The 15,297-nt window shown below is 41.3% G+C and overlaps 1 protein-coding gene across 1 annotated transcript in view; it reads right to left on the bottom strand.

The window, feature by feature from the left end:
* Positions 1 to 15,297, bottom strand: part of SYNE1 (spectrin repeat containing nuclear envelope protein 1) — a 503,300-nt gene that overhangs the window by 429,506 nt on the left and 58,497 nt on the right. Inside the window, exon 2 of the mRNA XM_038770126.1 lies at positions 5,107 to 5,168. Within this exon, the coding sequence (XP_038626054.1) occupies positions 5,107 to 5,168 (62 nt within the window). The remainder of the gene's footprint in view (positions 1 to 5,106; positions 5,169 to 15,297) is intronic.

Below are 15,297 nucleotides of genomic sequence, written 5' to 3'. Positions count from 1 at the left end.
GCTGAACTCTTACTGAGTGCTTCATTTCATTAATTCATTCAATCTGATGGTACTGACACCTGTCTACCTGTTTTGTTTTGTTGTCTGTCTCCCCCTCTAGACTATGAACCCACTGTTGGATAGGGACTGTCTCTATATGTTGCCGACTTGTTCTTCCCAAGCGCTCAGTACAGTGCTCTGCACACAGCACTCAATAAATATGACTGAATGAATGAACTCAATCAAATTTATTTAGTGCTTACTGTGCAGTGCACTGCATTAAGTGCTTGGGAGAGTACAATATAACAGAGTTGGTAGACACGATCCCTGCCCACAGGGGGATGCAGATGTCACTAAAAATGAATATATTATAGATATGTACAATAGTGACATCTGCATCCCCCTGTGGGCAGGGAACATGTCTACCAACTCTGTTATAGATTATAGATATGTACATATGTGCTGTGGGGCTGAGGGAGGGATGGATAAAAGGGGCAAATCCATTTGATGCAGGAGTGAGAGAAGAGGAAATGACAGTTTAGTTGGGAAAGGGTTCTTGGATATGTACTTTTAATAAGGCTTTGAAGATAGGGAGAGTGATCTTTTGTCAGCTATGAAGATGGAGGGGGTTCCAAGCCAAAGAAAGGATGTGGGCAAGAGATCAGCAGCAAGATTGATGAGGACGAGGTACAGTGAGTAGGGTGGCATTAAAGGAGAAAAGTGGGTGGGATGGGTTATAGTAGAAAATCAGGGAGGTATGATAGGAGGAGACAAGATAATTGATTGTTTTAAAGACGATGAGAAGGGTTTTATGTTTGATTTGGAGGCGGATGGGCAACCACTGGGATGTCTTAAGGAGTGGGGAAACACGGACTGAACAGTGCTTGGCATACAGAAAGCACTTAAATACCATTATTAGTATTATTACAAAATGAAAAAGTTTTTCAGAAAAGTCATCCAGGAGCAGAGTGAAGTATGGACTGGAGTGAGAAGAGACAGGAGGCAGGAAGGGCAGCAAGAAGGCTGATGCAGTAATCAAGGAGGACTAGGAAAGTGCTTGGATTAACATGGTAGCAGTTTGGATTGAGAAGAAAGGATGGATTTTAACAATATCGTGAAGGTTGAATACACAGGATTTGGTGACAGATCAAATATGTGGGTTGAATAAGAGACATGAGTCGAAGGTAATGCCAAGGTTACTGAGTTTGTGAGACAGGGATTATATTGTATTATTTTCTAGTCTTGTCTCTGTACTGTTGTCACAACATTTGTACATATAATTTACAATGTAATGTCATAAATAAATTGATGTCTTACCATAAGTATGATTTTAATGCTCAACATCATTTAGAAGACAGGACCAAGAACAAAACTACAATGCCTCATGAAAAGCCTCCTTTCTCTTCATATTCCTACATCTTCAAAGAAAAAAGGAACTAAATAAAATCGGATTTCAGAGAACAGAATGTCCAACTAAGTCTGCGATCTTAGTGAAAGAGCGATGGATATTCAGATGAGGCCCATTGATTGGGAGATCTCATTAGTTCACGGCTGAACTGTGGGCAAATGTTTCTGTTTTCAAGATACCATAGCAATGAGAACAATGAGGTGAATGTCCAAGTTGTCCCCCTGTGCTCTGTTAGCTTGCTTAGCTCTGGGCCATCGTTGGAGAGGATGTGAGAAGAATATGGAATAGGCTGAGGCAGGACACTCCATTCCACTCCATGTGCAACAGCCCCAGAAGTATGGCGTAGCCCTGGTTCCACCATGGTCCACAAAATCCTAGCTTCAAGGTGTGGATGTGATAGAATGGGGAGGAGAAGGGGATGGGAAAGGAAAGGGGGAGGGGATTGGAGGGGAAGGGGATGGGAGAGTAAGAGGGAAGAGAGAGGGAGGGCAAAGAGAGGGGAAGAGAGGGGAAAGGAGTAGAGATGGGGGAAGAGAGGAGAAGAAGAAGGAAGGGGAGAGGAGGGAAGGGAGGAGAAAAGGAGGAGAGGGGAGAAGAAAGGGACAGGGGTGAAAGGCAGGGAAGAAGGATGGGAAGGGGAGGGTAGAAAGAAGAGAGAAGGGGGGAAGAAAGGAAGAAAAAGAGGAAGGCAGGCTAAGTGCCTTTCCTCTCAGAAAACAGCCTGTCCTCTCCTTTTCTACCCACGTCACCTTGTACATTGTTGCAATAGTGTATCAGTACTAGTGGATTAGAAATAGATAAATTTCTGGCTGGGTGTCCTAAGGGCAGTGTATCTGGTTCATACAAAACCAGACCCCTGAATCTGATGAGGAATCCCCCATTCAGAGGTCTCAGCTGTACATGTTCCTACCAAGGTGGTTGCTGAAGCTTCTCTATCTACCCTGCTACCTACTCACTGGGGCCTCTGCCCTGCACGTTTCTGAGACAGAAAATTCTAGAAGCTCAGCCCATGGCCTGCACAATGGTACCAGATCTAGGTGTCTCAAGCCCAGTTCTAGAATTCTCACAACCTTCCTCCTGCCCCGCCTGATGTCTCACCTCCGCAACAATGCCAAGATCCTCCCTTTCCTCTCCATCCAAACCGCTACCCTGCTGGTTCAGTCTCTCATCCTATCCCGACTGGATTACTGCATCAGCCTTCTCTCTGATCTCCCATCATCCTGTCTCTGCCCACTTCAATCTATACTTCACGCTGCTGCCCGGATCATCTTTGTGCAGAAACACTCTGGGCATGTTACGCCCCTCCTCAAAAATCTCCAGTGGCTATCAGTCAACCTACGCATCAGGCAAAAACTCCTCACTCTTGGCTTCAAGGCTCTCCATCACCTCGCCCCCTCCTACCTCACCTCCCTTCTCTCCTTCTACAGCCCACCCCACACCCTCCGCTCCTCTGCCGCTAATCTCCTCACCGTACCTCGTTCTCGCCTGTCCTGCCATTGACCCCCGGCCCACGTCATCTCCCGGGCCTGGAATGCCCTCCCTCTGCCCATCCGCCAAGCTAGCTCTCTTCCTCCCTTCAAGGCCCTACTGAGGGCTCACCTCCTCCAGGAGGCCTTCCCAGACTGAGCCCCCTCCTTCCTCTCCCCCTCCTCCCATCCCCCTGCCCTACCTCCTTCCCCTCCCCACAGCCCCTGTATATATGTTTGTACATATTTATTACTCTATTTATTTCACTTGTACATATTTACTATTCTATTTATTTTATTTTGTTAATATGGTTTTGTTGTCTGTCTCCCCCTTCTAGACTGTGAGCCCACTGTTGGGTAGGGACCGTCTCTATATGTTGCCCACTTGTACTTCCCAAGTGCTTAATACAGTGAGCGCTCAATAAATACGATTGAATGAATGCCCCACCTCCTGCCTCTAGCCCTCACACTCTACACTAGTGATGATATTCCAAGGAAAAAGCCCTGATCAGAAGCAAGAACATCCTAAGAAGAATGGGATATTGGTATCTTAAAAAACTTGCAAAGTCTAGAAAAACCTGATGGCTCTCCATCAAGCCAATCACGAGAATGAGGAGTAACAAATACTGCATACTGCAGAATAATAGAATATGATGATCAGAGACAGGAACTACAAATTTAGGAAAATATGAAAGTGCCTAGCAAATATGAAGTTCAGTATAATGCCTTCTAGATAACAGTGGCAAAGAAAGCATGAACATTTTAAAAAGTATTATGGAAATGGAATTAGAAATTAGAAGAATCCACAGCTCTTTTCTACAGATAAATATGATGCCAGATTGCACATAGTTAACCCATTCTTCCCATCTCTTTAATGTGCTCTCATCAACAGATCAATCATATTTGAGTGCTTACTGTGTGCAGAGCACTGTACTGTTTGGGAGAGTACAGTACAACAGAGTTAAAGACACATTCCCTGCCCACAATGAGCCCTGATTTATTAGCCAGCTAATGAAAGGGAGCACTATGGCCAATCCTTTTGGGGCACAGGTCAGGTAAATGGTACTGGAACACCATGGGTCTGTCTTAAGCAGACCAAGGAGGACTGGCATGATGTTTCTTCCTTGTCCATAGCTCCTGATTAGTAAGCTCGTTGTGGCCAGCGAATATGTTTATTGAAATACTGTACTCTTGTAAGTGCGTAGTACAGTGCTTTGCACACAGTAAGTGCTCAATAAATACGACTGAATTAATGAATAAAAGAAATGGTCATGCACAATGGACAGCAGCTACTACCTTCTGGTTCCTCCCTAAAGGGCCAGCACTTTGACTGGATTCTAGGGTCAACCTTGAGATCACACAGGTGGACAACTGGCTGGGGAACTGAGGAGGGAGAGGAACATATGACTAAGGGGTGACAGTGGAGAGAGCAAGGCTGAGGAGCCAGGCAAGTCTTGAAATACTCTCTGCCAATTTGCTGAAGGTGCTAATGTCAGCGCTTCTGAGAAGGACTGAATGCAAAATCAGGGCAAGTGGCTCCTCTGCCTGGTCCAAACTTCAATACTTTTTGAAGATCACTCATCCCACCTTCAAACCCTTATTAAAATCAAATCTCCTCCAAGATGCCTTCCCCAATTAAACCCTCAATTCCTCTACTCCCTCTTCTTTCTGAGAAGCCCTTGCACACTTAGATTTGTACCCTTAATTCATCCCACCCTCTGCCCACAGCACTTATACATTAAAAAAATTACACATATGTACATCTCCCACTCTAAACTGTAAGCTCCTTGTGGGCAGGGAATGTGTCTACCAACTCTGTTATACTGTACTCTTCCAGGGACATTGTTCAGTGCTCTGCACACAGTAAGTGCTCAATGAATATGACTGACTGATTTGGGGAAGTACACAACAGAAAGCAATAAGATCCTCAAACTATGTAGAACAAAAAATCAAAAATCATTTATTTTGGAAAATAACCTCCAAGAAACACATGCCCCAAAGAGCTACATCATTTGAATACAAGTCAACAGAATGAGTGTGGAACATTGATATTACTGGAAGAGAATCAGTCCTTAAAATCAACAAGGCCTGAAGAACAGAAGACAAAATCTAACTCCACCTCCTCCAGAAATCTGAACTCTTTGATGGTTTCTGCTGGAAAGGCATGGACTAAATATGAATAACAAGTGAGACTTGAGACTTCAAAAGAAAAGCTGACTAGAACTGAATACAAATTTCAGCAGTGTTGGTTACCTTGGCCAGATGAGAGTTGATCCATTTAGTGAATGTTCGTTTTTGCACTATCTCCTGTTCATCTGGAAAATAAATCAAGACATTTGATTAAAGATCGTTAGCAATTACTGAGACATTTGATCATGGAAGAATGGTATTTGCAACATTACAGTTCACTAAGGAAACAATATAAGATTTTATTGCTTTTTCAAGTAATTTGATTCTCTTCTTTCCAAATACTTATGAAAAGAAATGTAGTGCAACCCCAAAAGATTTTGTTTATCAACGAATCCATAATATTGAGCCATCAGTACTTCATTGCATACTACCAAATTTCTAAAAAATTCAAAAGCAAATTTAAGACATTGGGGTCAAAATTAAAATGTAAAAATGTAAAAAAAAAAAAAATCCTAATCAGTATTTAACACCAAAGAGTAGTGGTTCCCAAATTATTTTTGTCTGGAGGTACACAAATTCCTCTTTTTCCCTGATAAAACTGAACAGATCTGGAGGGGAAAAAAGGCTTGATAATGGCTTTTTAAAACTATTGTTAGATTTTTTGCTTTCACACATTTTCAAAACCAATCATCATGAATATCAAGAAAATCAAAGTCAAAATTATTACATATAAAAATGAATGAACAATGTCCTGGACTTTTTAAAATCAGCCATCAGAGATTGAGGCTGTGGGGCTTTTTTGTTGTTGTTTTTGGGGGTTTGGTTGTCTTTTTTTTTTTAGTCAGATACTCTCACATTTTATCAACTGTTTGTAATCTTATCCTCTTTTTATAGATGTGGTAGTCAGTCACCCAAGTTCCTTTGACATTCTAGTAACTATGAAAACAACTTCAAATTTCTGTCTATGACCTGGCTCAATCAAAATAAACAAGGACTTTAAGGAATTCAGTGCACTTTTGGCATAAACGTCACATTAATGTGCTAAAAGAAACTGTCTTAGAAAACTAGTGAAGGGATCAGAGTCTATATACTTGTCCAACTATATGAAAAACTGCAGTTCTAAATTAAATATGTTCTCTCAGTTTCCTCCAAGAGGATCCCTAACAAATCCCTATCCAACAAACCTAAACTGTAATCAAGTGGTGGTATTGAGGGCTTACTATGTGCAGAGCATTGTACTAAGATCTTGGGAGACTACAATAGCATTGGCAGACATGATCCCTACTCTCAATGAGTTTACACTGCAATAAACTGCCTCTGAGCAGTGGCAAATTTGGTGGAAGAATCTCAGATACCCAAATTTCTCATCAATTTAGTTCATTCTCTGAGAGTTTCTCTGCAAGGCCATCATCCACTTACACAAGTTCACTGTTTACTCCTCTTGTGATAAATGCAAGATTGTTTAGCAACTGTTAGACTGAACTTTTCACGTGTCAGAGTCCTTACCAAGGAATTATAGTTACAAGCCAATCCATATAGCCTATCAGGGTTAATGGTAGAAGAACTAGGGAGAAGTTACTGGTTGCCCTCAAGTTATCAAAATAAATAAGATATATCATGGGACTTCAAGTCTGGAGTAACAGACTGGACCTTTCACTAGGAGCAGGCTGGACTTGTGATAAGAAGCAATGTACTAAATATAACAGCTTATTTTCCAGATTATTTAGAGTCACAATATATAAAATATGTTTTAGTGGGAAGAAAAACACAGAACAAAATTCACATCATGTTACTATTTTGTAAAGATTCTGACTTTAAAATTCCTTCGGATTTATGATTTAGCATATTACATTGAGATTTGAGAGTCACAAATTGTGCCACTAAATTTGCAAATATTAAAAATCATGCCAAATGTTGCCTTTCATGGTCACTGCCTTTGTAGGGAGCCACTAATGCTAGTGCTAATACACCAGGTAATGGATCTTTTGCATTTATATTTATACATTCACCAAATGACCTCTTTAGAAAATTCAGTCATATTTTCTTGTATCACTGCATACCTCTAAATGCCATTAATCCCATTACCTTTTTTTCATTTACAATGGGACTTCCGAAAACAGATTTTAATGACTTTCCAAATATAAATACCTACATATATATTTACTGTATTATTTTGTGTTCAATGCATGAACTACACTATTTTTTTTTATAAGGCAAGTTCCTAACATTCCTTACCTTCGAGGCAAACCTCACATACACACATTTGTGTGCCTCTATTTTTTTTTTAAGATTTGCTACTGTGAAAGTATTCCATCCCAGTGACTTTATTACTATTATTTCACATGACTGATTAAGTAAACCACCAGAACAGTGTATGTGTCATGCTGGGATCCTGGTACAGCCCATATGTTTACTTAGGCACAGAGCCTTTCATTCTGTAATGTGCCCATATGAGTAGGGCCAATAGTCTGCTACCTGATCATAATAAAATGAAAAGGATTAATGGAAACTACACTGTTTTTCCTGGAAAAAAAACTAATGAAATATGCAATACAACTTCTGAAAGAGAAGGTTATTGAAATCTAGCCAGAGGTTAGGTTTGTTTGAGGGGTGATAAGTGTTGGGAAAGTGGGAAGTAAAGCCACTCATGGGAAATATTTTCTAGCCCTAGGCCAAATGGGATCCTGGTAGCTAAGTCCAGCCTGAGTCCAACAGGGACTGTATTCCAATCCTGGGCCAACTAGGATCCTGGTGGCTAAGTCCATCCTGAGGCCAATCAAAACTGGATTCCAGTTCTGTTCCAACTGGGATCCTGGTGGCTAGGCCCTGGGTTAGTCCAATCAAAACTGGAAAGAAGATTGGGCCTCACTTTCAGAAGCAACTGCTCTGCCAGCAATGTGCATTCTCGCACAAACAGTAATTCTACAGATGCCTGGGGGGGGACGGAGGGGGATGAAAGCCAACCAAACCTGGCCTAATCTGGCTATGTTTGGGGAAAGACGTAGGCTGACCCAGGAAAATGGGAGCAACAGACATCTGTGAAAAGATGGTGGGGAGAGAGGAGCGGGAGAATAGATACTGATTATTGTAGTTGTTCCACTCTTCAAATCTAATTACTATTTAATTTTACAATGGTGAGTTAAATAGATGTGTTGTTTTAGTTCTTGTTCAGGAACTGATCATCTTTGCTTCAAAGCACAGTTAAAACCAAGGGAACCGAAGCAGCGTGGCTCAGTGGAAAGAGCACAGGCTTTGGAGTCAGAGGTCAGGGGTTCAAATCCCGGCTCTGCCAATTGTCAGCTGTGTGACTTTGGGCAAGTCACTTAACTTATCTATGCCTCAGTTACCTCATCTGTAAAATGGGGATTAAGACTGTGAGCCCCCCGTGGGACAACCTGATCACCTTGTGACCTCCCCAGCGCTTAGAACGGTGCTTTGCACATAGTAAGCACTTAATAAATGCCATTATTATTATTATTACCTTATTGTAGAAATGCATTCGGTCAGAAAAACAGACAAAAATGCTCGAAGATTTTAAGAGAATACAATAAATGCAAGGCAGGAAAAATGACGGGACTGGCCAAGTTTTCATAGGATAAGTAATTCTGAGAGATCACTATATACCCCCAAGAGCTTAGTATAGTGCCCTGAAAACAGCAGGCCCTCAATTAATACTGATAAAGATAAATATTTTTGAAAGGAATAATAATCCACTGCTACACTAGGACTAGGCCTCTGCCCTCAAAGAAACTAGAGCAATGGTTAGCAAAAATCAAAGAAATGGTTAGCAAAAACCAGCCAGCTAGCTTAAACAATTACTGCCTACTGTTGCTATTCCGCCAAAACGTGTGTTGAACTCCCTCTTGATGCCAGAAGAATACGTCTCTCTTCCTCACCATCAGCTTGGGAAATGAGCATCTTGTTCCAAATTTTATCCCTGGCCCCTAGAGAAGCAGCGTGGCTCAGTGGAAAGAGCCCAGACTTTGGAGTCAGAGGTCATGGGTTCAAATCCCCGCTCCACCACTTGTCAGCTGTGTGACTTTGGGCAAGTCACTTAACTTCTCTGTGCCTCAGTGACCTCATCTGTAAAATGGGGATGAAGACGGTGAGCCCCACACGGGACAACCTGATCATCTTGTAACCTCCCCAGCACTTAGAACAGTGCTTTGCACATAGTAAGTGCTTAATAAATGCCATCACCATCATCATCATCATCATGTGAGCACAGAGACAGCTGTGATGGCTGGCCCATGCCCAGCTGGGTATTCCAAAGTTTCTATATTAATAGCAATATGAATGTAGGAAGAAAGGCCATCTACAATGAATTCTGAAGACTGTAAGAAAAACCTAGTTGGTTAACAATGAACTCCACATAAAATGCATCCATGCAAAAGTACGGCTGGAGAATTGTCACTGTATACTTCGGGGATCTATACTTTCAGAACCTGTCCTGTGGAAGACAGTTAACAGCCTGCTCTGGCTCATTTGTCCACTTACTCTTCCACTTCAGCCAATGCTGCTGTTATTGCAGTTTTGCATGAATGTTACTATAACTGTGAAATATCCTTGTGTTATTACTTACAAATGCCAGTACCCCAGAAAGGGACAAAGTATTGAAAAATGGAGTATGATGTTCAGGCTTTCAAAAAAAAGAAAAAAAAAAAGACTAAGCAAAGCAATATATTTTAATAAGCAACTCATACACTAGTTTCATTGCCTGTACCTTTCTTATATCTAATTCAAATTTCATTTATTTTAATTCTTGATATTTGACCAATTTGGCATTAGCATAGCTATTGGAAAATTATCCAAAGGCACATTTAATACCTCCAATTATAATTCTTTCACTAGCTTGCGGATTTCCAGTTTTCAACTGTGAACGTGATCTTCATTTTGAATTAACATCTAGGAAACATGCCTACTCAAAAGTATTCTTTGAGCTAAACTCAATATACTATACTTGGAATAAGTACACCTTTATACAATATCTTTAGTGTGAAGCGAGCTAATCATACCGGCTACATCCTCAGGAGCCTACTGAAAACTCACCTCCTCCAGGAGGCCTTCCCAGACTGAGCCCCCATTTTCCTCTGCTCCTCATCCCCTCCTCATCTCACCAACTCCCTCCCTCTGCTCTACCCCCTTACCCCACAGCATGTGTATATATGTACATATTTATTATTCTGTTTATTTTATTAATGGTATGTATATATAATTCTATTAACTTATACTGATGCCTGTCTATTCATTTTGTTTTGCTGTCTGTCTCCCCCCTTCTAGACTGTAAGCCCGTTGCTGGGTAGGGATTGTCTCTATTTGTTGCCGAATTGTACTTTCCAAGCACTCAGTACAGTGCTCTGTCCACAGTAAGTGCTCAATAAATATGACTGAATGAATGAATAAATGAGTGAATGAATGAGGGAGGGTCCAGGAGATCAATGCTGGTCCTGTGGAGTTTAAGTAGCCTGATCTCCAAACCATTAGCCACCTGGATGACAATGACCTGGGGCTGGGCAAGAATCTCCAATCTCTCAGCCTAGCCAGGCCTAAATCCATCAATCAAATCAATGGTATTTATTGAGCGCTAAGTGCATAGCACTGTAGTAAGCACTTAGTAGAGCACATGTTCACCTCCAAGGTGGGACCCTAAAGACAAGGATCTAGACTGCAAGGGTGTCTCATTTTTCTTTCGTCCAGTTCACCTCAAAATTAACCAGAAACGATCGTCTGTCAATTCCTAAAAATTAATTTTCCAATCCCCAGAATGTTCTTCCAGGGCAAACCAATCAATGGTATTTATTGAGTTAGTACTGCATACAAAGCACTGTACTAAGTGTTTGGGAGCATAAAATACAGAATTGTTAGACATTCCCTGCCCATAGTGAGTTTAGTCTCTTAAGCTTTATGAATATTTGGCTAATCTTCCATCAACAAAGTTTCTCTTCTTTAGTGATCAATCATATTTACCGAACCCTTACTATGTGCAGAGCACTGTACTAAACATTTGGAAGAGTACAATATAACAGTGATGGTAGACATGTTCCCTGCCCACAAGAATCTTACACTCCAGAGTGATAGATTCATGCATTCAATCATGCAATCATATTTACTGAGCACTTACTGTGTGCAGGGCTCTGTACTAAGCACTTGAGAAAGCACAATACAGCAACAGAGATGATCCCTGCCCACAACGAGCTCACAGTTTGGGAGGAGGGAGACAGACAGACATCAATACAAATAAACAGATACTAATATAAATAAATAAAATTACAGACATATACACAAGAGCTGTGGGGCGGAGGGGGGGAGCAAAGGGAGCAAGTCAGGGCAACGCAGAAGGGAGTGGGAGATGAGGAAAAGTGGGGCTTAGTCTGGGAAGGCCTCTTGGAGGAGATGTGCCTTCAGTAAGGCCTTGAAGGGGGAGAGAAATTGGCAGATTTGAAGAGGGAGGGCATTCCATGCCATAGGTAGGACATGGTCCAGGGGTCAGCGGCGAAACAGGCGAGATTGAGGCACAGTGAGATGATTAGCACCAGAGGAGCCAAGTGTACAGGCTGGGTTGTAGAAGGAAAGAAGCGAGGTGAGGTAGGAGGGGGCAAGGTGATGGAGAGCTTTAAAGCCAAGGGTGAGAAATTTTTGTCTGATACAGAGGTGGATAGGCAACCACTGGAGGTTTTTGAGGACTGGGGGGTAGGTTGACAAGTCCTGAACGTTTCTATAGAAAGATAATCCGGGCAGTGGAGTGAAATATGGACTGGAGTGGGGAGAGGCGGGAGGTTGGGAAGTCAGAAAGGAGGCTGATGCTGTAATCTACATGGGATAGGATGAGTGACTGCATTAATGTGGTAGCAATTTGGATGGAGAGGAAAAGGTGGATTTTAGCCATATCATAACATAGGTATCAGAGCATAAAAAACACTGATTGTCAGGGTGGATACATTCTTGGGAATATAGATAGCTAGATATACATTTCCTATCATAACTATTGTTTTTCACACTATTATGCAAAGATCCACCCTGAAGCAGAGCTGGAAGGAAATCCTAAGCAAATGGGAAAAAAATCCAGTATACCTTATATCTTGTTGTAAGTCCTGGGGTTTGTTTTTAACAAGTCCCACCTGTTATGCTGACTTTTGAAAGCTGCCCTAATTCAAAAACGATCTAAGCCAAACAGGCTTTCACCAAGGAAACCTCTAACCAATCCACCAACATCATCCTCTAAGCATTGCTATGGCAACATGATGGCATAAGCACTTGTTTTTCCTATTCTTCTTCCTTACCCCCTGCTTACTGACCAACTGGACAGCTTCCTAGACACCAGTCGCTAGCAAAGCTATAATTTTCATGCTGTTTTGAAAAATGACAAATAACTTATGTATTTGCAGCAAAGAATGGTACACAAGATCCTGTCATTTGAACAAAAAGCACAGGCTTTTTTAAAGATGAATTCAACGCTTCGTGATCCTTGAAAGTGCCAAAATATTCGCTCAGAAGAGTATCTGTAACTTTAAATGGCAAGATTATTAAAATTAGAATATCCAAAGAACTGTTATTATCTGTTATCTGAAAGAATTCACACACAAAGCGTTCCTTTCAGAATTAGGGAAGGATCAGCTAAATAATTCCTTGTTAGTACTCTGGGAACATGTTAAATTTCTGATAATTTTTTTTTTCACAAGTGAATACTTGCTTTATTAGAAATTTTGGTGACTTTCCAAATTATTTTGCCAAGACAAATATTTTCTTACATTTACCATGATATAAATATGAGGCACAGGTGACTTGTGAGAGATAATAGTTTTGGGGCTTTTTGTAGTGAGTAATGTAAGAGTATTTTACATTTATTTTATGGTGCATACATAAGTGGACTAAATTTAGAGGATTAAGACTGTGAATCCCATGAAGCAGCACGGGAGTCAGAAGGACCTGGGTCTAATCCCACCTCCACCACATGTCTGGTGTGTGACCTTGGATAAATCACTTCACTTCTCTAGGCCTCAGTTAACTCGCCTGTAAAATGGGGATTAAGAATGTGAGCCTATGTGGAACGGGGATTGTGTCCAACCTGATTAACTTGTAACTACCCCAGCACTTAGAACAGTGCTTAGTACATAGTAAGTGCTTAACAATTACCATTATTACTTTTATTATTTCTACAGGGACTGTGGCCAACCTGAGAGCCCCCCCCCCTTGTAGACTGTGAGCCCGTTGTTGGGTAGGGACAGTCTCTATATGTTGCCAACTTGTACTTCCCAAGTGCTTAGTACAGTGCTCTGCACAGAATAAGCACTCAATGAATACGACTGAATGAATGAATGAATGATCTTATATCTACCTCAGCAAATAGCACACCGCCTGGCATACAGTAAGTGCTTAACAAATGCCATTTAAAAAAAAACAGAAGAGGAACATCAGACAAAAAAATGTAGTATTCTCTGACAGTCACGATGAATTTTGTTTCTCAAGTATGAAATGCCCCACTAACAGCAGGACTTAAATTAGACTTGTTTTTCGGTTGTAATTATGGTCTATGCTGAGACTCAGTATAGTCTAGTGGAAAGATAAAGGGCCTGGGAGTGAGATGCCTTGGATTCTGATCCTGGCTATGCCAACTGCCTGCTGGGGGCCCTTGTACACGTCACTTAACGTCTCTGGGCTTCAGTTTCCTCACCAATAAAATGAGGATTAAATCCGTTCTCCCTCATTCTTAGATTGTGAGGCCCATGTGGAACATGGACTGTGTCCAATCTGATTAATCTGTATATACCCCAGCACACAGAACATTCATTCATTCATTCAATCGTATTTATTGAGCGCTTAATCTCCCCCTCGTCCCCCTCTCCATCCCCCCATCTTACCTCCTTCCCTTCCCCACAGCACCTGTATATATGTATATATGTTTGTACACATTTATTACTCTATTTATTTTACTTGTACATATCTATTTTATTTTGTTAGTATGTTTGGTTTTGTTCTCTGTCTCCCCCTTTCAGACTGTGAGCCCACTGTTGGGTAGGGACTGTCTCTATATGTTGCCAACTTGTACTTCCCAAGCGCTTAGTACAGTGCTCTGCACACAGTAAGCCCTCAATAAATATGATTGATATAGGTGATGATGAGTGCTTACTGTATGCACAGCACCGTACTAAGCACTTAGGAAGTACAAATCGGCAACATATAGAGACGGTCCCTACCCAACAACGGACTCACACTCTAGAAGGGGGAGATAGACAACAAAACAGTGATTGAAACATAGGAGACGTTTACCAAATACCATAATTATTAGCCATCCACACTCTTTAACCCATTCCCTCTAAAGCCAAGATTCTGCTATATCGATCAACTCATCAATGGAATTTATACAGCACTTGCTGAATATTAGGCACCAAACTACGCATATTAGGCACTTGGAGGGGCATGTAGTAGCAAGATACATGTTCCCTAGCCTCAAGGAGCTTACAATGAAATGAGGGAAAATAGTTCACAGAAATTATTATAAACTGTGAAAGGCAGAGGAATAATTAACTCCTGCTAACTAGATATTTAAACCAACAGCTGGGATGATGACTACATAATCCTGTGCTTGGACTGGGAGTCCCGGCAAGAGAGAGGGCCCATGTCTAATTTCTAAATGTGTACTCTCACCATGCACTTAGTACAGTGCTCTGCATATAGTAAGCATTTAATACTACTACCATCACAGTTTGTGATGACGGTAACTGTCATGTTTCACATTTCCTTACCAAGGCTTGGATTTTGAAATAAATTACTGTGCCTTAAAACATGTCCTGACGTGGTATGAGCCAAAAAATGACAAATTTTGGTCTGTGTCTCCACCCAGAATTAGATTATCTTTAACAGGAAACAGAATTTATTAATACACATGCAGTTTCCTCTCATTCATTTTTTGCCTTTGCAGGGTCCTTGGCATTATTTTTCTATTTTTTCTGGGGTAGGTACAAGGTAATCAGGTTAGACACAAACCCTATTCCACATGGGACTCATTCTTTGCAGATGAGGCCCAGAGAAATGAAATGACTTGTCCAAGGTCACACACCAGACACGTACAGGAGCCGGAATTAGATTAGACCTAGGTCCTCCTGACACCCAGGCCCGTGTTCTATTCACTAAACCAAAAGGGATACACTTGCATTATCTTTTTGTACTCAGAGTATTGGGAGGAGGCAAGTCAGTAAGTCAATCGTATGCACTGAGAACTTAATGTGTGCAGAGCACTGTGCTAAGCGCTTGGGAGAGTACACTTTAATAAACAACACATTCCCTGCCCACAACAAGCTTGCAGTCTAGTGGCAA

Source organism: Tachyglossus aculeatus, chromosome 2 (assembly GCF_015852505.1).
Source record: "Tachyglossus aculeatus isolate mTacAcu1 chromosome 2, mTacAcu1.pri, whole genome shotgun sequence".
NCBI classification, from domain to species: domain Eukaryota; kingdom Metazoa; phylum Chordata; class Mammalia; order Monotremata; family Tachyglossidae; genus Tachyglossus; species Tachyglossus aculeatus.
The sequence above is the reverse complement of the archived record's forward strand: the minus strand, read 5'-3'. Positions and strand labels throughout refer to the sequence as shown.